The sequence below is a fragment of the Drosophila rhopaloa genome, unplaced genomic scaffold (genome assembly GCF_018152115.1).
Source record: "Drosophila rhopaloa isolate 14029-0021.01 unplaced genomic scaffold, ASM1815211v1 contig_47, whole genome shotgun sequence".
Classification (NCBI taxonomy): domain Eukaryota; kingdom Metazoa; phylum Arthropoda; class Insecta; order Diptera; family Drosophilidae; genus Drosophila; species Drosophila rhopaloa.
The window spans coordinates 1,922,594-1,949,035 of NW_025335142.1; the positions used below are offsets into that span (position 1 = coordinate 1,922,594).

The 26,442-nt window shown below is 36.1% G+C and overlaps 1 protein-coding gene across 1 annotated transcript in view; it reads right to left on the reverse strand.

The window, feature by feature from the left end:
- Positions 1–1,863: 1,863 nt before the first annotated feature.
- LOC108053516 overlaps positions 1,864–26,442 on the reverse strand; it is a 70,295-nt gene continuing 45,716 nt past the window's right edge. The window contains 15 exon segments of the mRNA XM_044461675.1: positions 1,864–5,107; positions 5,489–5,599; positions 9,329–9,636; positions 9,639–9,930; positions 11,795–11,845; positions 13,426–13,640; positions 18,199–18,351; positions 19,636–19,773; positions 21,064–21,146; positions 22,297–22,517; positions 22,574–22,638; positions 23,194–23,268; positions 23,776–23,864; positions 24,457–24,477; positions 25,185–26,150. Coding sequence (XP_044317610.1) covers positions 4,961–5,107; positions 5,489–5,599; positions 9,329–9,636; positions 9,639–9,930; positions 11,795–11,845; positions 13,426–13,640; positions 18,199–18,351; positions 19,636–19,773; positions 21,064–21,146; positions 22,297–22,517; positions 22,574–22,638; positions 23,194–23,268; positions 23,776–23,864; positions 24,457–24,477; positions 25,185–26,140 — 2,925 coding nt within the window. The 5' untranslated portion in view covers positions 26,141–26,150 and the 3' untranslated portion in view covers positions 1,864–4,960.

Sequence of the window (26,442 nt, forward strand, 5' to 3'; positions counted from 1 at the left end):
AGAAATAGTAATACGTTTTATTATATTACGTCTGTACTTTATGAAATAGTAATACGTTTTATTATATTAAAAAAACAATTTTTTCATTTTTATTTTAAGCACAAAATAATGTTGAAATTTACTACTCGGTTTAACCCCTAAACTAATATATTAATAAAAATCCAAATTCTAAAAAATTGAATTACAAATTTTTAAATATACTCGAGGATATGTTATTCCTTTTAAATACACAAATTATATCTTCTTTTTTATGTTAATTAGAAATATAAGAACACATTCCGAGATGTTTTTTAAAATTTCAGAATTAATTTAACTAAAAAGGCTGCTGATATACATTCAAAAATGTATCGGAAAATCGATATAACTTTATTGCTATTAAACATGTACGCATACATATCAAAACATTGTCCTTTGATTATATTTTGCAAAGTACTTCGGAAGTATCTTTACCTTATGTATAAAAGGCACTCTATGGATAATTAATTTTTTCTCAGTGCAGTAGCAGTGGTAGCCCCAGTGCATTCAGTTGTCATTCTCTGAGCAGGTTGTTTCTCATGTGTGGTGCTCGATTTTAGGGGTTGTCCCGTCCCGATGTCCCGTCTTAACGGCAACTGCGACTGCGTCTGTGACTCGTGTGCATTGACCTGAAAACGCAACGCGCCTTTTTAGTTATTTATGCCTTGTTGTTGCTGGAGGTTTAACAACTACAAAAAGAGGAAGAGAAGACAATCTATAACGATTCTTACATGATTGTCGTTGGAATTTAGAGATATATCTTTTCATACTTGACAGAAATCTCTGTAGATTGCATAACATCCCACGGTAATACAAAATAATAACAATAATAGGAATCTTAAATAAAAACGAGGACGGAAGCTAACTTCGGCAAGTCGAAGTTTTAATACTCTTGCAGACTTTGACGAAATTGCTAAAAGTGAAAAAGTAGCGAAAGGAATAAGGTATACATAAGTAAACTAGATTTGCATCGTTTCAAGTCAATTGCTTTTATACTGCAAAAATGTCATATACAAATAGAAAAAAGGGATGCTTTCGCAGCCTTTAACTCTTTTTCCTATCTCCTTTAAGATATAGACTTCCGAGCGGCAAGCGCTTTTACCCTAATCAAGATATGCGTAAATAAATAAGAATTGGAAAATTTTATGTTAGTAGCTTACACACTGCGCGAAATATTCTGATAATCATCAAATTTGGACCGATTTCACCCTATTGTTCCTATGGGAGCTATAGGATATAGACGTCCGATCGTCACGCGCTTTTACTCTGATCAAGGTACGTATAAAAAAATAAGATTTGGAAAGATTTATGTCAATAGCTTTTACACTGCGCGAAATATCTTCCATTCTTGCAAGTTATATCCGATTGTTCCTATGGGAGCTATAGGATATAGACATCCGATCGGGGCGGTTTTCAAACTTGATCTGCGTACACTTGTTTTAGGACGACTGTGAAAGTTTCAGATCGCTAGCTTTTAAACTGAGCTCGCAAACGGTATTGAAACAGACGGACAGACGGACGGACAGACGGACAGACGGACATGGCTATATCGACTCCCCTATTGATCCTGATCAAGAATATATATACTTTATAGGGTCGGAAACGTCTCCTTCACTGCGTTACAAACTTCTGACCAAAATTATAATACCCTCTGCAAGGGTATAAAAATATCCAATCTGTAGTATAAGCAATTAATTAAAAACTATTTTTTATTTATAAGTCTACTATACCTACCACCCAAATAATACAAATTATTTGTTTAATTTAATATAGTGTTTGGCACAAGTCCTTTTCCCAATCCTAATAAAAAATTTGGAATATTTCAAATTTATTTAATAATTGTTATTCGTTTTTTGATTGAGACGATCTTTATTAATGCGAAGCTGCTTTGTTTATTAGTTTTCTGGTTTTGTTCGTTTGTTGTTTTTCAATTTTCGTTTTTTCAAATATTTTCTCGTTAATAACTAATTTTTTACTTGGTTTATGTACTTGGTGTATTTACATGATGTTCGTTTCTGGAATGCAATGTTAGTAAATTGGTTTTTATTATGCTCAAGATTGTGCATTATAAAAAAGTTTGTTTTATAATTATTGCGTTTGGTAGCATTGTGGGGATTTTGGTTTTTGGAATTGATCTTTAAGAAATCTACTCGTATGTGAAATAAATTGGACAACAGAAATTGCCCCAATGGCTTAACTTGTTTTTCTTTTTTCAACGTTTTTATATATATTTTCTTAACAAATCTTTAGCAAACAGTTCAGTTTGACTGGCATAGATTTAGCAAATATTATTAAAATTAAAAATTAGTTTAAAGTTATCGATAAAATTATTTAACTACTAACTGTCTTGTTTTATAAATATTTACATTTGGTTCAAAGCAATTACAAATTATAAAACTTGTGGTATTGAGAATTTAAATAGTGTTTTGTGATCTGCAATGACCACTCATAAAATATGAGTACATTTAACAGATTTTCTTAATGCATTTAAATCTCTCGTGTTGCTTTTACTAATTTTCTCTTTTGCTAAATTCATTAATGCTTTTTTAAGTGTGAACTTTTATGGATTCATTTTTAGATCTATTTCTTTTAAATATATTTTTATAATGTTACTGGTCTTTGGTTTAGCTTCTACTTTATTTTATCAGCAGTTTAGCTTGTGAGGAGTGAAAAACAATCCCAAACTGAAATCGTTATAGGGCACATAGGTCGGGTTCCCATTCATAACAACTCAAACTGTGTTTCGCTTGAAACCATCTAAGCAATCAATAAGTTGTTTTTTAATATTCTCAAAGAAGGCACCTTCACCCAAATCGATTGCTAACTAACATTTAAATAAGTTACTTGGTTAAGCTGTTCAAAAACGAATCGAATACAGTTTCTAAGGGTCCGTCTTTATCGTATTTTATTTGTACATTCCTTATATTGGCCACATATTCAGCAAATTCTACTCACATTTCATACCCTTTACCATTCTTCGCAAAAAAATATTTATCCTTGGACGCAAAAAATTTGGAGTTCAGCTTTTGTGTATTTAAGCAGCTAATTTTACAAAAGAATTCAGATTTGCTCGGCATTGCTTGTTCGAAAGTTTACTTAGCACTTCCATTTCATCAGATTAACTTTTATGTTTTTGTAAATTGCAAAAAGATTGTCCTTGTCTTTGGGTTTTCTTTTCTTTTAGTTGTATTTTAGTTTTTTTTGTTAAATAAGAAATAATTGCGAAGAGCTTGCAACATGGCGAAAAGAAAATTTCCCAAAAAATCTACAAATCTCTAAATTCATAAATTTATTTATTTGCAATAAGCATTTGTGTATACGCGTATTGTGTTCTATATAGATAATATTGTTTAAACAATTGGTAACGGTGGCCCTCAATAACCTGCTCTCAATTAATTTCGCTAAAATTTCGTTTGCAAAGGTTCGTTTAAGTTTATTTTTGTTGTGTTGTTTATCACAAGGTTTAAATTTGGTTTAGGCTTAAATTTGTTTGGATTTTAGGTCGTGCTTCTTTGGGTTTTGTTAATATTTTATTTGCCCTCAAACGTTTGCAAATCGTTCGCGACATACATTTTATCTAAAATACTTGGGTGTTAGTTTTGTGAGTTTATAGTTGGGTTGGCATATGCTTCATAGCTACTAATGAGAGTTTTATAAAGTTTCTTGTCATATATTTTTGTAAATATTTAAGTTAGATTTCTTTTATGTTTCTTCTATGAGCTTTGATATGTATATTAATAAAAGGTTTTAGGCAATTCCTGCTGCTACTTAAAAAGGCGTTGATGTATTAAATAAGATGAATGACGGTGTACAAAAGTCTGTTTGGTTAATACATTTTTATAAAACCAAATTATTTCGTATGTTTTTATTTCACCTGATTTTTTGTTTAGGAAAGCTTATTCTGTGGTCTACTTGGCGGCGGTTCCATTTCTACGAATTTCTGTGATGCGATAAGAGAAATTTCTGCTTTATCAATTGAACATTTATTGAAAAAATAAACAGAATTTAACTAAACATATAAATAAATATTATATACAATATAGCATAATGTAAAAATCTGTGTGATGATTAACAATTTGTGTGTTCTGTTTGTTTACTCTTTGACATATGCGGAGGCATTTCAACTCATCGAATTGAGTGGAACAAAACTGGGTTTTAATTTCATAATATTTGACTAGAGCTGTTGTAAATATATAACATCTATGTAAAGGTGTATAAACAGGTTTGCATCTTTTCGACTACTCAAATAGGTAAAGCCTTAAAGCTGTTTGGTTTGCGTTTCATATTTCATAATTATAGGCTAGGTCTTTTTATCTTCTTGGATCGTGTTTTTTGGTACTTTCAGCATAAATATCTTTGCTTAATAAATTGTTTAAGTATTATATATTACAATTGCTAGACAGTGTTTCTTTGGTTGGTATAATTAACTAATGCATTTTCGAGCATATGCAAAAATTTGCAAATTTAATTTAAAGTTTTTTTTTTTGGTTTGTTTCTACTATTTTTAAAAAAGGCAGTCGAAAATGTTTCTTTCGTATGTTTGCTCATTTGCATAAATTTAACTCTCGTAAATATTAATTATTAACAACTTATTCATTTTTGTTTTGTCCCCGTTAACAACTCAGTATAAACTAATTTTTCATTTTGACGTTTTTATCACTGGTTTTGTCATGTTGTTGCCATTTAAATAATCGTTAATGTAATAATCGTTAGATGTACTTTGTGTTTCCCTTTGTTACATTAAAATTAGATGACTTTGCAAGGCCCTAGAACTTAGCAAACGAGTTTTCATGACAGTTTGCATGTTTCTCTACAAATTACTTTAAGAATAATGCATTCTCTCGGCGTTCGAGCTTGCTTTTCTGGCTTTGCTTCGGCAATTTAGCGTGTTCAAGTATCTATATATGTATGTTTATGCATTATTTTTAGTGTGTTTTGCTTAATTTTACGAAAATCCTTTATAGTGTACAAAGAAGAATATCAGAAAAATGGCATAAGCGGTTGGAAATGTAATTCTAGCGATGACATCGATCGTCTTGGCCACTCGAATCGGATGGGGTGGCTCTTTTTTCCGCACTTGAACGAAGCAGGTCTGAAAAATAAATTGTAAATTGTAAACAGTTTTCCAAATTTGTTTTGAAAATTAGTTTCTCCGTTGCATAAATATATTTGTTTGTTTGCTTATGATATGCCTAAAAATCTATGTTAATCAAATATTCATTGTGTTGCTGTTTTGTTATCAGATTAAAAATTTATAACAAAAGTTCAAAGAATTACATTTTGAAGGTTTCTTTTATGTTGGCAGCAAGTGAATAAAAAAATGTATGAAGATTCAAATAAAATATAATCTTGTAATCTAGTTAATTTATACAGTAAGACAAACGACTTTTAAAGATCCAGGTGTAATAGTTATGGTAGTCAGAGAAACTTATTTTCGAATATGATTTTGGGGGATATCAAGGGATAATCTCACCTCCGTGGCACAGCCATTGTTCGCAGAATGGGTGCACGGACTGTTGCTGCCGCCGCAGGTGGTGCATGCCACAATTTCGTTCGGGGCCCCGGCATCTCGTCGCTTTTCGCCCTGATAGACGGCGGTAAATTTAAAAAACTTATTCGTTAATTTTCATTGGGCCATGGTGGTGGTTGGCAAACAAGTTGGCAATTTACAAGTCAAATACAATTTGTGAAAAAGGAGTTATTTACACATACATACACACACATACGCATACGAAAAAATTAACGTAAAATTGGTTTGGCAGTTGCAGTTTGGTTATATTTTGGTTGTTTGCAGTCAGTTTTTGCAAAAACCCAGCAAAAAGCATATAAATATGTTAAAAATATATGAAAAAAGGTAGAAAAAATATTTTATTTATTAAAGTTTATTAAACATGTGGCACAAAAATTGAAATTGAAAGTCAATAAAAATATCACTACGAAATTTATCACAAAAGCGCTTGAAATGCTTTTACAAATTTAACTACAGAAATAATTTTTAAAAATGTTTAAGATTGTTAGGTCATATACTTACGGGCTTTTAAATGTTATTATTATGTTTTTTTTTATTTTTGTCAGTGGCAGCAGTTGAAAAAGCAAAGAAGAGCAAATTCGATTTTAGTACATGGTAGTCTATTTATAACCACAGCGCAATTTAATTGAATTTTTAAAAATTTATGTCAAATTTTACTTAATTGTTTGCACGTACAGTATTGTATTCATTTGTTATTTTTGTTTAAGCTATAGCAATTTGTATAGAATTTTGTATTTCGATTGATATGAGAATGGCATGAGAATTTTGCTGTGTTTTTATTTTTAAGTGGGTAAAAATGAAAATTGGCACAAATGTGATGAGAATTTAAATTTCAAATTTAAATAAAACACTAACTGTAATACGCTTTGATTTCTTTTGAAAGTTTTTGTTATAGAATGTGTAATTGTGTTTGTTGTAGGTTCAGTGTGATGTATAATGCTTTCTCGGGTGGCATTCGGTTATTTATGAATACGAGTATATTTAATGATTGGCCATGAACACATACATAGTTTAGGTACATTTCGGTTGAGTTTAGTGCATTTCATTGTGTGGGCTAAAGCGTGCTCTATATTGGATATTATTAGGCAGAGGTGTTGGGGTAAAAACACAACAAAGCTTGTAGCCTTTAGACTGGTACTCTATATACAGGCCTTTCACTATATAAGCACACATTGAAAAAATAGCTAAGGGTGAACATGTAATATCTTACAATACAAGTTGAACGCATTTAATATTTATTTTGAGCTGAAATATAACTCTTTTCGCTGCAATTTTAATTGTTTCAGCAGAAAACGTTTTTAATTGCATAACTACACTGTTACTAAGAATGTTGTAATGTTGTAAGCTTAATTAACATCAAAAATTTGTGAGCGGTTTATAAATAGTCCAATGGGTCGTAGGTGGCAGGCTAAGAAATTAACTGCGTCCGCTCGCAAGTATGCTACAATTTATTGCAGCTACAGTGGCACGTACTGCCAAGTTGCATCTGAAAACGCCAACGACGCAGGGGGAAAATAAAGGGGATTTTCCGGGGGATTGGGGACTGTTGGGTGGTTGGGCGGTTGGGTGGTCGGGAGGCAGCTGAATTGTCTTCGTTTGCCAGCAGCTGGCGGCCATTTGCCGAGTGCACAAATGCAGCCAAAGGTGGCTGAAGGGGTTGCGAAAATAGGAAAGCCGGGAAAATGGGAAAATGGGAAAACGGGGAAACGGGCAGGGAGGAAACAGTTACTTAGGTAAGATGTATTATGCGGGTGTGTTTAAGCAGCCAGAGAGCCGGATAACGTGGCTGACCTAAATTAAACACGGTAGCTGTGCCAGAACTCTGCTTCTCGTTATTTTCTCCAAAATCAACAAGGCATTTTAAATGACCGTTGCTGCAAGAGTTGTGTACGACTGTACAAAGAATCGGATATAGATCATATATGAACAATTATTCTAGCTATATTATTTTATTTTGTAGTGTATTTCATTTGTTTTAAAATAAGTTCATTTTAAGGAACTATTTCAAATATTTAAAAATCAAAAGAGTTATGTTTTTAGGGGTATGATGATTTCCCATATATTTAAAGTTAAGTGGTCCCCAATTATCTATTTAATTTTATTAACACAATACTGGAGAAAACACTTGAGATAAGCATGTCAAGCGAAGATTTATATGCCCAGTGCAATTAGCATTGGAAAAACGTGTGAAGTAGATGTATCTTTCCTCGCGAACTTTTCGACGAACTTTCCTTATTTGCATAAGTCTCCCGAAGGAGAAAGTGCTACTTTAAAATGGCAGGCTCAAACTTTTCCGCTGAAAATCCTTGCGCATCCTTTCGAGAAATTTTCGGCTATTATGATGCATGTACCAACGTGTTTTATTTTCGTTTTCATTTTCATTTTCGTTTTCTTCCTCCGGCTTTTCCGCAGCATCCTTCGCTGCCGTTTGTTTGTGTTCCATTCCCGTGTCGTTGGTTTTTCCGGTGCTCTCGGGCTCATTACGGCATTTTCCACTTTGGGGCGCTCATGAATAATTATGTTGTCCTGTTGCGGCACAGTCATCCCGGTGTCCACCTGGCCGGGCGCCAATTTAAACGCGTACACCATTTTTAATTTACATGCTAATGGTGGAAAACATTTTCCCAGCCACCTTGTTGTTGACGCTTTTCCGTTTCTGTCCGCTGCAACTCCTTCACGGACTTCGTATCCCGGTGCTCTGGTTCTGTCGGAAGTCGTCGTCAGCGTTTCACAATTTCCCATAAAATAGTTTTGCTGGAGCACGGTCTTTCGTCACGCCCTCTCGAGTCGGTTTTATTTGCTTTATGGCGGTTGCATTCCTATCTTGATGGCGGCTCTCCTCCTCCATTCCGATAAGTTTGATTTACTTGGGCACTTTTGGGGGGCGTTCTAGTGATTTATGCGATGGAAATTGGTTGCAAATCTCAACGACGAAAAGTTGGGTTTAAGACTTTTCGCCATAATATAAAAAAAAACTCGTAAGTTTTCATGTTAACAATTTTGAAAAACTATCACTTAAGTTTTCCCGCAAATTACTACGAAGAAGCTTTTAAAGTTGACCTTGACTTCATTGGAAAAGTAAAGAAAACAGGGATTTTGTTTTGGTGGCATCAGAAATAGCCTATCTTTCGAATAAATATCTATTTGGGCGATTTAATTTAATGTATGTTTTTATAGTTAACAGTTTAAGCCACTGAATAAGGCTAAACTGCGTTGATAACCCCTTAAGCTCTAAGCTAATGACTTAATCACTTAGTCTAAGGGTAATTAGTTGAGAAAACATCTTCATTGCTTGCATTTGATTTCGCAAGACAACTTTGTCTGGCTTTCAGCCCTAATTGCTTAACCTATCGTTTCCTTCGGCCACCAATTCCTCTTAACTGCTCATGTCTAATGCAGTTACTCTTGTTAGTCATTGTTAGTCTTTCATTTAAAGTTCAATTGCAAGTTTTGGGAAAAAATCCAACTTTGAGTGTGCGTGTTTGAGGGTGTTTTTGGGTGCATTTAGTGGGTGTTTTTTTTTGGCAATGGCAAAAGGCAAATGGCAATCAAAATAACCGCAGGCAATCAAGTTTAGTGAGGGGAGCACACGGCCAGGGACGAACTTCGATGTTCGCCTTGGGGCCAACTTTCCTCTTGCTGACGATTTTCTTGGCTCCGGCTTCTGTACATTGTTATGGTTAGTTATTAGTCGGTTGTGCAAACAACAACAAGAACGAATGTATTTTGTTGGTGGATTTTATGGTTAGTCTCGGTGGCGAATCTGCCGCGTCCTCTACTCACTGTAGTGTCCGCATTCTCGAACGCATCCGTGCCACTGCACTCGCCGTAAACCGAGGCTGGAGAATTCGAGCGCGAGGTCTTCCGGCGCGGCGGCTTCAGCGGCAGGGGCAACTGCCGCTCGGTCATTTCCATATCCTGGGCGGGCTTCGGGTCCGCTTCCAGATCGGTCTCGGCCTCGATCCGCACCACCAGGGCCGGCGTACTGGTGGCCACCGATCGGCGCAGGGACGAGGACTCCGCCTCCGCCTCCTCCTTCACCTCGTCCTTGAACTTCACCTTCGTGCTGGTGGCACCGGAAGTGGCTCCCCGGGCTCCTCGTATATATGCTCAATGGGCCGTCCACTGGGATTCGGGGATACGGAGGTGGATGGACTTCTGGCCGCCTTCCGCTTTATCGAGCGTGCCCGCAGATTCTGAACCGCGGCTCCAATGATTCCGCCGTGCGCCTCCTGCCATCGCATGCCGCCGCCGAAAAACTCCTCCGGATCGGTGGTCCTTGGCGTTCCGGGCGTGGCCACCGAGGAGGAGGCGGCCGGGGTGCCACCGGACATGGGCGTGGCACCGCCCATCATCGACATGGCCGGCGTGGCCGCGGCGCTTGCCTTTTCGGAGGACAAAAGCGGCATGAAATTCGCGTTCGATTATTTCCTACAGAGCAGGTTGGTTGAATGGGGATAGTTTTTTGTTTTGGATTGGTTCTGAGCTTTGTTTTCTTTATAGTGTTTGTTTTTTGTTTCGAACGCGAGGAAGAGAAAGACAATTTTCGGAGAGAGACACACAGGTGGTTTTAGTCAGGATAATCGAAGGCCACACAGTAATTGGGTTAATTGATGGGCATTATCAAGAGAGGTTACTTGGATTTAAGCTGTTGTCGTGAAAAGGTAAGTTAGGTTGGCTAAATAATTCCACAAATCAGTGGGTATTGTTTTCTTTTTATTTATTTATTAAACTTCCCCAACTGGCTGGGAATTCAATTTTAAATTGTTACCTTTCGCACTAGAAAACTTAAAATTCAAGTTCTTACGAATGTTTATCATCATCATTTATTTACAAAAATCAAACCAGACAATTTCAATGTGCTTAAAAAAAACTGTCGATTTTTATTCATGTTATTTTTAAAAAACTTTGATGGAAAAAAACTTTAAAAAAAACTAGTTTCCATTAAAAGGCGTTTTAAAAAATAGTTGATTAGTAAAAGGAAACAAATATTTTATTGCTTATTTTCTATATTACCCCTTCAAAAAAAGCCTATCTCTATTGACTAATTGCGAAAGTACTTGGACTCTTAAATCAGTTTTATTGATACCCATTAGAGCATTCAACGATGTTTTTGGTGTCTAGTATATAGATTCAGTGTTTTTATATTTTTTGAGAAACATACAGATGCACAAAATGCAATAAAACCAAACGCTCAAACAAAAAGCTTTCAAGCAAACACAGACAACACAAAATAACGAATAACAAAAATGCTTCAGCTACTACTTGTTAGTATCATAAATAATAGTGACCAACATTTCCGGCACCATATTTCGCTTTTTTTGTTTGAGTAAGCCAAAGAACTATTTGTTTTATTAGTGGTAGAGGGCGTGTCAGAAAATCAATAAAGAACTTAATTCAAACGTATATTTGTTCAAGGCAGAATTCATTTACTAAAATTAAAATGTAAATCAGGGCCAAATAACAGAATTGATTTATAGCTTTTTCGATATAATTTTTTGTATAAGTAAAAAGAGAAAGAATATTTTTCCATATTAATTGGTAATCGTTTTTTTTCGCTTTTTTGTTACAATTTTCTCTCGTAACATTTTTCCCAATTGTAAGTGACCTTAAAGTGTGTTTTATTGATATATATTTTTTCATTTATTTTTCATTATGAGTTTTTATATGTTGTGGTTGTAGTTGTCGTTTCTGCAGTTGATTGTGTGGAAATAGATTCTTCAAAAACAATTATGTTACGCATATCATGTATGCATAGAATTGGCTGTCAGGTGTTTAAGTACATTACGAGTTTGTTTATGGTGGATAAAAAACGAAAAATCATAAATAAATTATACAAATAATTATCGTTTTAAATATGGAGTTATATACATTGAAAGCGAGTGCGAATCTACTAGGTAATTATTTAAATTTGAATTATAGTTATTGTTATTTTCATTGGTTTTCCGTTTGGCGCGAAATTAAATTAAACACGGTTTTGGGAAACACAAAAACCAAAATCGAAACAAAACTTGTTCAATGCATTTCATCAAAGCGAAATTCGCATGCCATTTTTCTTAGGTTTACTTTTCGCTGTTTGGTCGGGAAAGGGGGAAAAGGACTCGGGTGTGTTCTAGTGTGTGTGTTAGTTGGATTGTGTGTGTTTAGTTGGTTTTTTGCTGCTGTTTGCTGCTAAATGGTTTTGTTAAAGTTTTCTGTTTTCTCAAGGGGCGGGGCTGGGTGGTGCATGAGTTGTGGTTGATAGCTTACCAAAGGACTTGCAAGAATTACTCCGATCCTGCTTAGTACTGCTGGAAGACGCTGCAAAAATGTACACAAAACAATGTTCATACTCAAAACACACTTTAAGTTTGGTTTGGTTGTCATTTGATTGGGTTTAGTTTTGGTTTTCTGTTGGTTATTGTTTATTCAGTTCACACTTAGCTGCTAATTTTGAGAGTAAATTAAATTTGGATGGTGGTATTCGAATAGTTGCATATCACTAAAATTGGGAACAATGTTCGATTTATTTGGTTTCGCCTTCGTCTTTTGACTCTCTTTCATAAGAGGCGTTTTATTGTTGAAAAAAGGAGTTTTTGATGCATGGGGCTAAAAATTGGCATTGATTTAAGTGGCATTATGGCTGTATTCATTTTAGAGGTCTATAATAGGCTTTTTTAAATCATTTTTAATAACATGCCACTTAAATGAACTCCCATAAAAGGAAATCACATCAAAAAAATGCTTAACGTGCATTATAAAACGTTTTTTTCTTAATTCGAAAAGTGCCTACGTAAAAGAAAATGCATTCTTTATTGGTTTTATTTTATAAAATCAATTTTTGTTTTATTGCTTCTTTATCTGTAGAAAACAAGAAAAACATAATTAAACATACCTACCTACGGGCATGTAAAACGCTTCAATTATTTTATTATTTTTATTCATATTATGTTTGGGTTTTGTTAAAATATTTGCAAGCTAATTGGAGATGAATAAAACGCATGGTTTTCCTTACGAACGATTGTATTATACAACATTTAGGAGATAATTAAAACAAAACAGAAAACAAATGCTTATATTTTGATCGAAGGGGAAAGGATGGGCTGTTGGCACTTCTCAAGGAAAATGTCACTTCTTGGGTTAATAAAAATGCAAACAAATAATACAACTGAGCATCGGCACAATTAATACACATACATAGACAGTATTTTGATAATGGACAAAAATTAAAATCAAATCAGAACAAAAATCAAGGGGAATGTTTCGGTTTAAGTCATTTCGTTATTCGTAGGACACACAAATTTACGTTTAGTATAGTTTTAAAAAGTTGTTAGACAAAATGCTAAGTTTGGGATCAACACAAAGTGAGTTTTTATAGCGAGCATTTTGTAGTTGATAATGTAAATATGGCAATGGTTCTATTAACTAAAGACCGTTAAATAGGACTGGACAGTACACTGGATAGGTGATCAATAGTTGGGTATACGCAGATAGAGAAAAGGAGAGATATAGACGGATAGAGAGAGAAAGAGAGACAGATAGGAAGAGGGGACGCAACACAATGGCGGTAATCGAATTGTTTTTGACTGAGTTTCATATATATTTTTCTGTTGTATGACTTGGGCTCAGGTGTTTCTGGCTTCTTGAACAAAAGAAGAACAAATAACTTGAATAACTTATATAGTACGAATGTTGGTTGTCGTGTTCGCTGTGTGTGTTATTTTTTTTTTATTTCTTTTGCTCTGTTTGTTTGGTTTATATATATGTATATATTTTTTGTTGGCTTTGCACGCTCATGTAAAATTCATATTTAATTGCTTTCAAAATGCATACGAAATTAGCTTTTTTCGGGTCGGGGCTGCCTGGTGGTGTGAATCGGATTAAATGATTATTTAATTTACCTGTGTTACGGGATTCTCGCCGGGCCGATAGACGACGTTGTGCAGGGGTCGCTTTCGCCCCACATAATTGACGCAGACGAACTCCAGCAAGGAGGCGTAAATGAAGCACATGCAGACGCCGTCCCACACGTTCATCGCCGTCAAATTGGAAACAACCGGCAGAGTGCTCCGGAAACCGTTCGAGGTAGTGAAGAAATTCAGCATTGTTGTCACGCCTTCGCCCGGTTGTTGAAAAGTTGTTTCAAGTTGGTGATTGTGGATTGTAGAGAAACTTGCATTAGCCGTTTGACACGTAATTTGAAAAGCATTGCATACTTTGGGGCGGGGGCAAACGGGGTTTAGGGGGCGGAAGGATGTGGATGTATATGTATTGTATGTTCTGTGGCATTTAGTTGAGTTGTTTAATTAGTTTTGGAATATGTACAAAAGTTTTCCATTTTATCGTCCGGTTCCCGGGCAGGAGCCGTTATAACATATTGTGTTCAATTCATTTGTTTTGTTTCATTTTGTGGTTCATAAAATGTGCAAAAGCTAAGGAAAAGTAAATAATGCTACTAAATTTATGAAGGGCATTATTTCTAAGCATTCGACTTATTTACTTTATATTTTCTAAAGTGTTATAGAAATCTATGGAGAAACTCGATGTTTTTAAAATCTTTAGTTTAAATTTGGTTGATTAAATTATTTTATATGTTTATATTTAGGTATTAAATTATTATTGTGTTATATTACATTTTTTATTTATTTGTTTTACACTTTATACATTTTTTTCATTTTTTGGTTTCATAATTTATTATTTATTAATCGAAGAAAAAGTTATTTTTTATATGATTATTTTGATTTATGGCATCTAAAAGCGTTTTTTTTTATTTGAATAGAAATTAATTAAATCATAATTTAAAACACCATTATTATGAATAATATTAATATTTAATAGTGCTGTTAGTTCTTTGCTTCATTAATCAATTTATTCCCCGCTGGGCGAAGCTCAACTCCGAATCAGATTAATCAAGGCTAATGCTGACATTTAATTTTAATTATTCATCTCATGACTGCTCGTCATAAAAATGCAATTGGCCAATGGAAATGGAGCTTGTGACATTATCAATCATGGTTGCCTAATTAGTTGCGTCAACAATTCGCCAATGAGTGCAGCGGAATTTAACTGGTTTCGCATGCTACAAGGAGCTCCAGCAGAATCCGCTTCGCTGCATCCACGAACCCCATCGATTTTCAATTTGCCAGCGTTTCGGTATCCGCCCTCCGTTACAAAAAAAAAAATAAGGGAAATCTCTACGCTGCACTCAACAGCGAATGCTTCGAGGAACAGCTCGAGAGGCAAGAGGGTCCCAAATGAGGCAAAAGATGCTGCCATGCTAAGAAGGAGCTTCTGTAAAATGCATGTAATGCACACTGGTTGCAAATCCAAATTTGGCATCATCTAGCAAGTCCCGATAAAAGTCAATGTGTTTCAAAACAGGTAATAATAAAAATAACCTGAATCACCGCTTATATTGTAAGAATCTCGGAAACACGGACAAACTTTAACTCACAAACAAAAAATAACGTATATTATTAATATTATTAATAGCATAGGCAAAATTACATTTAAGTGTCTCCAAATCATCTTTACTATCACTATTATACCTAACTTGGAAGTCTTAAAGGGCATATATCTTTATAGCTTTATAGTTTTTTCAATTTAAAAGACTTTATACCAGTGGATCTTTAGAATCCAAAGCTCTATTACAAAATGATTAATGATGACTATCATGTTTTGTATGCGAACGCCTATCTGGTTTATAAAACTTCCAGGGCGGGTAGACAATTTTGAATGTAGCACTATGGTTTTCCAATCACCTGGTGAATGCTTGATGGAAATAATAGATTACTTTTTCTCAACTCTTGAAAAAATAATTGCAATTTGTTTCAGTAAATTTGGGTTTGTGACCAATGTGCCATGTCAGCACTTTGACTAACAAAACGGCAGCGCTTGCCTTCAGCCATTTCAACGTTTTTTGACTATTTATTTATTTAGTTTCCTTTTGTCATTGAAATGTCGTTTGATTGTGTTTGCTCTGGGCAGACAATGACAGCCAGAAATGGAATTATCCTTTCCTTTTTCGATTTTTTCAATGCTATTTGAGTGCTTTGTCGTCGTTTTGTCATGATAATATTTCAAAAAAATCATTTAAGTCTTGGCAGTTTTAAGAAGTAGGGATCCTTATAAGTACAAAAGTTTAACAAATACTTTCGTGTTTAAAAGCTTGTTATTATTTAATTATATTAATGCATTTCTAAAAACAAAGTATTCAGGACACCGTTTATATTTGACCATTCGGTGGATTTTACAGCAGTTTTTCTCTTCTGGTTTGTCTTCATGTAAAATATTTTGTTGCAATTTAAAGACAGGTCAAGCACTAAGCTTTTTATAACCCTCATCTGATAGTCCTTCGTCCCTGCCTTAACTTTGTAGTTTTTGCATTACACGCACAGAGAGCTTTCTGTTCTATTTGCCTAGTCCATGTTGCCCATATGGCTTATGCATAAATCATCATGTGTGATGCGGCCACCGCTCCACGTCATCATCATCGTCATCGCAGGGATGTGAAATGTGCCACAAGTCGGGCCAAATACCAGAAAAGCAGAAAGCGGCCGTGTCCGTGTTCCTGGGTGTCCTGTCCAGGAGCAGCTGCCAACGACGCAGGATACTGATGTTTCGGCTGACATTCCCTTTGCGCTTCTCTCATTATTTTCATTCCGGTTTCCCTTTCTCAATTTATCCCGGGGATAGAGCACTTTAATTGCATTAGCTATGCTCCACTCGACATAATCAGGTGAGTTGAAATTATTCCAACTTAAAACTTTTTTAAGAAACCTTTTTAGATTCGTTAATGCATTACAAATACAAATTTTTTAAGTAAAACTGTTCAAATTCAAGATCCATCACATGGAATTGGTTTTTGTATTAAATTTTCAGCCGAACATTTTTATTTATTTATTTATATTTTGATTTCTTCATATCACATATATATTTTTATTATTTTAAGCGTAACGTCACGTGATATTTCGAAAAATATGTCGTTAAATTGCATTTTTATACCCTTGCAGAGGGTATTATAATTTTGGTCAAAAGTGTGCAACGCAGTGAAGGAGACATCTCCGACCCTATAAAGTATATATATTCTTGATCAGGATCACCTCCTGAGTTGATATAGCCATGTCCGTCTGTCCGTCTGTCCGTCTGTCCGTCTGTCCGTCTGTCCGTCTGTCCGTCTGTCTGTCCGTCTGTCTGTTTCTACGCGAACTAGTCTCTCAGTTTTAAAGATATCGAATTGAAACTTTGCACACACCCTTCTTTCCTTTGCACGCAGTATATAAGTCGGAACGGCCGGGATCGGCCGACTATATCCTATAGCTGCCATATAACTGATTGATCGGAAATGCCATAACTCTGCTGTTTGTTAAGTTAGGAAGTTGGGACTTTCTATGGGTTTTATATTTGGCCAATCAATCCGACGTACCAAATTTCATAAGGATCGGCCGACTATATCTTATAGCTGCCATATAACTGATTGATCGGAAATGCCATAACTTTGGTGTTTGTAAAGTTAGGAAGTTGGGATTTTCTATGGGTTTTATATTTGGCCAATTAATCCGACCTACCAAATTTCATAAGGATCGGCCGACTATATCTTATAGCTGCCATATAACTGATTGATCGGAAATGCCATAACTTTGGTGTTTGGTTTTATTTGTAAAGTTAGGAAGTTGGGATTTTCTATGGGTTTTATTTTTGCCTAATCAATCCGACATATCAAATTTCATAAGGATCGGCCGACTATATTCTATATCTGCCATATAACTGAACGATTGGAAATGATATAACTTTGGTGTTTTTAAAGTTAGGAAGTTGGGATTTTTTATGAGTATTAAGAATGCATTATGAATGATTTTGGAGAATATAATTTGCAGAATATTCTGCAAGGGTATTTCAACTTCGGCTCCGCCCGAAGTTAGCTTTCCTTTCTTGTTTTTAAATGGTGTTATAGGTAGAGTCATAACTTATTTCCTTTTCTTTATAAAAATAGGATTTTTTCGATTTTTATTATTATTTAGTTTATTTTTATTTATTTAATTATTGCTTAAATGCATTTTTTTATTGAAAATATTACTTATATGTAATATGTAAATAATTTAATCTTTATTTAATGCAAGTGTAATGCCAAAATAAGTATTCGTTTTAGCATGATGTATGGTGAATGCCTTAGTTTATTTTTCGTACATGGTTTCACCAAAGCTTCTCAAAGAAAATAAAGCTCAAAAATTGCCTAGTTTAAGTTAAGAAGTCATGCAATGCATAAGGTCTTAAATAAGTTGGGCGTTTACCAAATACGAGTGCAGGAAGTAAGAAAATACAAAATGAGAAAATCAACATTGGAAAAATTAGTCCAAGTAATGGATCGAAATGAAAAAGGAATCCATTTAAATCGAGCGGCTAGCTAAACTTGAATTTTAATGAGTTAATGGTCCTAAGCTGTTCTAAGCTAAAAACACTTCTATATTATTTATGCTTGGCCAATTGTCTCGTGGTTGCGTTTAAATTTGGACTAAAACTTACTGGACCGCTACATTTCGTTAACGACTAAATTGTGATTTGGATTGTTTTTTCATTGATTGGAAGACTTCGATTTGGGTTTAGTTTTCTGTTGCTTCATTAAGAATTTGGAACTTCTTTTGGTTTTTGGTTTTGGTTTTGATTTTGTTACGTACCGATCATAACCCGGGCTGGGACTGCATTCCATTCCAGCCAAAATGTGATAAACGACGAGGTGACCAATATAATGCCAGGTATGAAAACGGTTGTAAAATAATACGCACGATCACGGGTAAATGTCAACTCGACCTGTAGGCAACTGTAATTACCTTAAGAAACAAGGCCGGAATTATGCAAATTCGGCCAGAGGTTAACACACGCACACACACAGAGACAGACAGTTAAAGAGGGAGAGAGAGATAGATAGATTTGCCTATTTTGTTGGAGGATGCTTTTTTTGGAGTTCAATTCAGGGCCTAGACTAGCCTATATTATTTCCCGACTTTTGGCTTCTGTTGGCTAACTATACTCAGATTGGAGAAGGGGGAAAAAATATGCGAACTTAAATAACATAAATTGAGGTTCGGTAATTTGGGATTTGCTTTCCAGATTTTTAGTGGAGTGGATGGCTCATGTTCAAGGAACAGAACCCATGCAGCAAACCTTAAACTCTAGGATCTCATTGGTGTGGGCATACTTTGGTGGGGCACTGTATTTATTTTTTGCTACTACTTGGCCGCATTAAAATGAAATGGCAAAGTGACAATTATAAATCATAAAATTGTACAAATTACATTACAGAAGGGCAATCGAAAAAGGCAAATGCTACGAAAGGCGGAAAGTAAATCAATTCTCAATGGCGTACAAAATTGATTTTTGGTTTGGTTAATTTCTTAAAAGTACGTATTTTTATTAAGAGTATTTTTTTTTGGTTTGGTTTAGTGTGAGAGAGAGAGCGAGGGCAAAAATTGGTTATGTTTGTTTGATTGGATTGGTTGGTTGGTATTTTGGTATTGTTACCTATCATCGATCTAGCTGGCACGGCATTCCATTCCAGCCAGAAAGTTATAAAGGACGACGTCACCAATATAATGCCGGGTATAAAAACGGTGGTGAAATAGAATGCACGATCTCTGGTAAAGATTAAATCGACCCTAAGACAGCTGTAGTTCCCTAGGGGCATTATTTGTTTTGTTTTGGTTTTTGGATATTTTTTGTTGGTTGTTTTGTAGCGTTTTTATAAGAGAGGAGCAGTGGGAAGGTAGACAAAGAGTAGACCATTAGATAGGCATTGGATTGATTTTTGTAAATTCTTTGCTAAAATGTAAAAGCTGCAAAAGCAAGTCTAGCCGAAATCTGAGACTACGAAAGTAAATCAAGACAAAATTAACTTTAAAAGCCAAGCCAAAGAATGGAGTACTAAACTGAGGAGGTCCGTTTGAAAGAAACCTAAAATAATTGTTGTATGTTGTATACAAAAAATACCATTTTACCGGAAAACACTACAGTTACTAAAGAGCAAAATTTCCCAGTTGTAATTTCTTTGGCTAATACAAAGTATAAGCAAATGAAGTGATTGGCAATCGAGGCGAATCGAGATCCCAACGACTTACCTCTCCAGCTGTTTTGATCGCAGGCCGTTGTTTGATTCTTGATCAAGTACGCATTTAATGTGGTCAGCGAAGGACTTTTCCGCAGAGTGTCCTCATCGTTTTTCCAGACGTATTTGATTTGGGCCTCCTCGTAGGAAACTGCACAAGGACGAGAGGAGAGTTCATATTTTAGAAACAATTGGATTACATTCCCAATCCCCTCATCCCCATCATCCCCTTATTAATTAATTAGATTAATGTAAATAGGCAGAGATACGCAAATACATGTTGTCTGAGCCATTTGTCTGGGTTCGGGCCCAGACCCAGCAAATTAAATCATATTTGACAAACAAGCCATGACAAGCAGGCAAAAGGCACTACACTTCGATGGATGTTTCCCCCTCGTAGATGAAAATCTCGGCAGGAACCGACATCATCATCCTCTCAAAGTAATTTACGATGTTGCTCACGTTCTTAGCCGATGTTTCCAAGAGGGTTGTGTTGGGTTGTATTGGGTTGGCTTGGGTTGGGAACCGGAAACAACTTTCGAAAACAATGTAAAGACAAAAAGCCCAGAACAAGGCTGACTGTCTGCGTCTGTCTGTGTGGCAGGCAGTCAGCCTTGTTAGTCACTTTGTCAGCTTTTGTCGTTTAGGCCCGGCCCCCCTCCTTTTGCTGGTGCCACGCCCCTTTAGACACCATCGCCTCCTCCATTGTTGCATAAACACACAGCCAAACACACAGACAAATGCAGATGGAGGCAAAGATTTCCCCTGAGTGGCAGTCAACACGCTCGCCTGCCCATCTTTTTATCATCAGAACATCAACATCTTGAGGTTCCCTTTCAACACTTTGGGATTGTCACATTATTTATACATCAATCCTCCTCGCAGGCTCTTCAAATGTATTGTTTAAAAATACTTTACTCTGAGCATTTGTTTTTGACGTCTTGATTCTGAGCTCTTCAATATTTTAACGATTTAATGTACTAATTGAAAAGAGATCTTTTATTCTTTTCGTTTATGAATTTTAAGTTATTTGACTTCAGCAATGCACTTTTCACTTAGCACTTAGTACTTGGGTAATTTTAAAAGCTGAGCCTTCTTTAAAGCCTCTCCTATGTCTGGAATTACGCTCATCCCAAAATTAAAGTTTTAATATTTAATTGTTTAATTGGTGGAAAATTGTTTTATTTTTTCAATCAGTGGTGACTGATTTTGTAAACAAAATTCAAAAGCTGACAATGCCTTTGATTTTTAAATTTTTGTAATTTTTTCTGTATTCTTGTAATGTTAATAAGCAATTGTTTAAAAAAAGGATACTGAAATATTGGATGCTTTTATTTTACGTCCAAAATATCTAAAGCCTCAAGAGTACCCCCTTATTAAATGCTACATTATTGACTAATAAAAGTAATTTTGGTGGTAATAGGAATATATTTCTACTTACTGCTCTCCATGGAGAAGGAACACTTTGGATCATCGAATGGAAATATGTGAAGACTTCCCTGGCAGGATAAGATCAGGTGACGTCTAAAGAAAAAGACAAATAATGTTAAGAAATTATCTCTAAAATATTATATATTTCGCCAGCGTTATAACCAGTTTAAGCCTCAAATGTCGAATAAAGAATTTTCTATCGGCCCAAAGATAAATATTTTATTGATTTCGTATTTTTTATGATTCTATATATATAGATAACCCACTTTTACAATTGACTCTCTCGTATATGTGGATTAAACTTAAAACAAGGAAAATATATTTACACGCATTTTATGATTTCTCAACATTTAAATATTTTTGGAACGTTTGGATGTGATTCATTTTTTGACCTCATAACTCTTGGAATTTTGCCCTCGAGTAATTTCATGCTTGTCTTTGCCACTTAATATCTCGCTTTGTTCAACAGCATCAATTCATAATTTTCCACCCGTGTCGCTGTCGCTTTTCCAGCAAGTTTTTCCGACGTTTCTCCTTGTCGGCTATGCAAACAGGAAAAGGGAAATGCTGGACCAGAAAAAGCTGGGAAAGTAAATGGCAACTGCAACTTATTTTAATTGCTGGACGACACTTTTGCGCTATGCAGTCAATTGGAAAAGTTCTGTTGAATTAAAAATGTAGACAAGTTGGAAAAAAGGGGGCCGAGCGAAAAAGGGGAAAAGAAGACAAACATGAGCATCCAACAAATGGTGGCCATATTGTGAAAAGTTTCTCTCATTTTTTCCCCAGCAACTGACATACGAGCCTGAATGTTTAGCTGGGCAGGACTTGGGATATATGTACTTTGTACCTGGCCAAATATTTACATACCTACTTTTTACTTTTTACTTATATTCCTCTATTCGTCTACGTTGCCTTCTCCATTTCTTGCGCTATTTTTCATTACAGCCTCGTATGTTTGCCGGCTAGCTTACATATTTTGTGCGCCCTTTCCTCAAATTTTCCACTAGCCAGCGAGAAATAAAAATTGTGGAAAATTGAGCAAAAGAAGCAGCAGAAAAAAGCAGAGAGAATAAAAAAATATTGCCGCCCTGCCTGTCATCTTGCTCTCCCTAATGAATATGAACTTTGAGCGAAAATTTGCATTTTCTGGCGCCATTAAAGCCGCTTAGCCCGGCCTCGTCTCCGGTTTTGTATAAAAAATTCATTCATATTCAAATCGGGCTGCAGAGCAGACACACACCTCATTGCGTACGTAATGGTCCCGTTCCGATATATTCTTAAAGCGAAATGCATTGGTATGATGGGATCCTTGAAATCGCCATGCATAATGAAATACGTATCCGGCGTCCAGATGCTATCATGATGATGCAGAGCATTTAAGAAGTCGTAATGAGACTTATTGCCATATTGCAGTCGCGGATCGTTCCACTGCTGGTTCAGCAGGAATTCCACCTCGTATTTCTGCAAGCAACCATTTCTGTAAAAAGCATACTACTTCCAATTGTCCTTGGACTTACCAAACTACTTTCATCGGGCGATGCTAAGCTCAGGAGCAGCACGTTCACGTTCACTGTCAGAGTGCCTATTAAAAAAGGATTTAAGCACAATAGTGGTCTACTATAAAAATATATTATTGAAATGCCATAGAAGTGCCAGAAGAAAATCAAATTCTAGTCACCAACAATCAAATAAAAGAGAGTGGCTGTCTACTAAAAATATAACTTAAAGATAATCAAGAGAAGTGCCAAACGAAGAAGAAATGTTGGTTGATGAATGCTACCCCAATTGAAATGGGAACAAAAACTACAATTTCAGACAAATCTACCGTCATTGCGAAAACGAAAATTCTTTTGATTAAAACTTTTTAGGAATACATAGGAAGAAAGAATGACTAGACTTGTGAAACAGTTTTAATTTTTTCTTGTTTATTTTTTTTAATGTAATCATTATTATATTTATTAAATGTAAGAAAAATGTAAGAACAATCTAAATCAGTTTGACTGACCTACAAAAGTATATTGGGGATGGAAAAAAAAAAAATTTCGTAAGAAAGTTAGCTCTATAAAAACAAGAACAAACTTAAAATGTCAGATATAAAGTGCATCCATAATATAAAAGTCCAAGAGAAGACACCAACCGCGATTGTGTGGTCTCCGTGCATTTTGATTAGTTGCCATATCGGGCGATTGCAAACCACAGCAAAAGTCTTCATCTGCAAAAATTGAAGGATAGTAGTCTGAACAATTTCGGGTCAAAACAATTAGCTTTAAGCTATGCTCTTTCTCATTATATTTTTTAAATTTAAGATATCCCCTGAATAACAAAGTATAAAACTTTAAAACTGTCCCAACAATGTAATGTAATGATTTCCCAAAGCATAAACATATCGAAAGTAATGTAATTGCATTGTATAGAAGGACTGCCCAAAGATAGTGACCATCCCACCCTCAAAGTGACCACTTCTTTTGTGCATCGCATCCAGGGCAGTGGAGCCATTAACTTTAATTGATTTTATAGTGTCCATACGTCGTGGCCTGGCTCCTCCAATGGTTGTCTGCTTGTTGTCATTTGGCAACCAAGTCTGAAAACATCCCGCGACTTTCCAGCGACTTTTAATAGCACAAAAACTAAGTATTGTTCCCCACACTATCCACTTAGGAAAATTGGAAATTTAATCGAAACAATGTGGAAATGACGGATAAGTTCTGAAACTTCTTACCATTTACAGGCGGCAGTAATCGTTTATCGTAGCGCTTCTTCTCAAGCAGTAAATCTAATATCTCCTTATCCGAACTGGACTCGTCGAATCTGCAGGGAACACCAGAAGATTGGTTTTAAATTTGTAGAAACCATTTATGATACTTTGTGTTAGTAATTGTCAAAATATAAACTTTGTTATTTTCCCAAGAAATCTTTTATGTACAACAGTTTTGTGTGCTGTTTAAAATGGGAAGATTGTTATTTTGTGGATAAATTAGTAGAACAAGAAATCCAATTAAACGATAATATCATTTAAATCATAGCTAAGCAGTAAAATTAATAACTTTCCTATTTAGAAAGCAAAGCCAATTTATTTTTGATAACAAGAAATTTGTTACGACAAATTGCTTAGAGTCTGAAAATTATTGATTTGCCATGAAGTAGTTTGTGAAGCATTTAAGTTTGGGCAAATTATAAAATAGTTTTCAAATTGCATGCATAACGTCAGCAGAACGAAGCTGAGAAAAACCAATTACCTCAACGGGATATCAAATAAACTCAAAAAAGTATTGTGAGTGCCAAAACGAAACTTCATAATTTGGGTAAAAGACGAAACCAAAAACTCTAGTTTGCTCTTTTTCCATATATTCTCTGATTTCGTTTTTTTTTTAGAGAGGAAAGAAGGTGTGCATTAACTTACTTCGACCAATCGATGCCATGACTGAAAGAATTTCAAAAAGAAAAAAATAAATAGAACAATTTTTGTACGTGTTGTGGATAGGATTACCAGGCGATACAGATTGATAGATATGTGGAGATACAGATATATGGGTAGGAAAATAGAGGGGCAGAGTGTGTGCTCAGGGGTAATAAAATAAAATGGGTGTGTTCCGAAAAGCAACCAATTCGCCTTGATTTTAACTCTAAGTTCTACACTTGACTTTGTTTTTTGAGATATTTTAAAATGCTAATTTAATTATATGCTTTTGCATATAATTCAAAACCATTTCAAATAAGAGAATATTTAACTAATGATGGCTTGTTGTTAATGGATTACTTAAGAAAGTTTACAACTAATTTATAGACAATTATATTAATATAGATTAGACTTTACCGAGCCTTCGCTGACAATGCTAACATTTAAATATTAGTTTTGTGTTAAACGATATCGAGTCTTTATGATAAAAACTTTTTCTGTTGTCTATTTCGATAACCAATTTTTAGGTCTTGGCGTTTGGCTTATGATAAAAAGAGATTATAAATAGATCTGATATTAAATTTTGAAAAAATGTATATGTCTGCTTCAGGGAATTGGAAGCGGAAATACACGTTGTATCACCTTCATATTTAACTAAATGTATTGTTCAATTAAAGAGTAAAATGCAGGCGAATTGCGCAACTAGGCGTTCGAGTACGGAATGCACTCACATCGGATGCTTGTCGAGGACTCCCGTCTCCGACTGCGTGGCAGCCGCCGTGGACGCGGTGGTCAGGTAGCAGAGCATCAGGATGACGCTGGAGGCGGCGTAGAAGCTGATCGACTGGCTGTAGTGCTTGTAGTGCTGGCCAAGGCACTGGAGGGCGGCCGCCGAGGTGGCCGCCGCCGTGGCGCCGACGTTGGCGATGAGGGCCGCCGACATGGTGGCGGGCAGGGGGGTCTCGGCGAACGCATGTCCTTGCCACGGCCGGTAGGCTAGTGGCTGGCGGTCCAGCGGACTCTCGTCCTGCTTCTGCAGCGTTTTCGCTAGGGCGGCGAGGGCGTGGATGTGCAGGGAGAGCGCTGAGAGGCCGGCCATTGCGGCCGGGGCCTGGGACTTTGGGCCGCCGGCGGGATCCGCCAGGTGGCGCCTTCGCCGGCGGGCATGATGCTGCCGACGCTCATCCCGCTCCTCATCCCGCTCGGCGATTTGCTGCCTGCCTGCTGCCGCAATATCGATTCCGATTCTGGCAGCCGTATCGACAACGGAGCCCCGCCTCGCCAACGCGTCCTCGCCTTCGTCCTTGTGCGTTTCAGCCACTTGACTACCGCGCTGGCTCTTCTCCTGACGTGCCTGCCGTATCGTTAAAAGCACTTGAGCCGTCGCTTTTAGATGTTCGGGCCCAGTTTCTGCCTCTGTTTCTGTTTCAGCCTCTGATTGTGCTTGGGCTGCTGTTTGTGTTTGTGTTTCGGATTCGGATTCGGATTCGGTTTCGGTTTGGGTTTTATGGTTCTGTTGATAGTTATCCTTGATTTTGATGTCCTCAGCTGGCTTGTCGTTTGCTCTGGCAGCGGCCTTGCCTCCGCTCCCCGCCGCTGCTGCTCTCCCACGGCATTGGCTTCGCCTGAGTTGCTTGCGTCTCGGTTTGTGGGGCTGCTCTTTGGCCGCTTCAAAGACGCAGCCCATGTTACGACAACTGCAAAGAAGTGTGTACAAAGAATAACGTTTTAATTTATGTGGCACACCACTTGGGCAATATATGCCGCTTGTTGGGCCTAACAATGGAAAATACTGTTGCTGAGACATTTTCAGAATCCTGTTTCGGGAGAATGTTTTCCGCAAATCAAAAAAATTCGTTAAAGGTTATTATCGGCAGCCAACAGTTTTTTATTTGACCATTCCATTGAGCCAAAAAACTCCTAAAAACAAGACAATTTTTTATTTTAGGTAGTTCCCCTATAAAATGTTTGTACATCTCTCAAAAATAC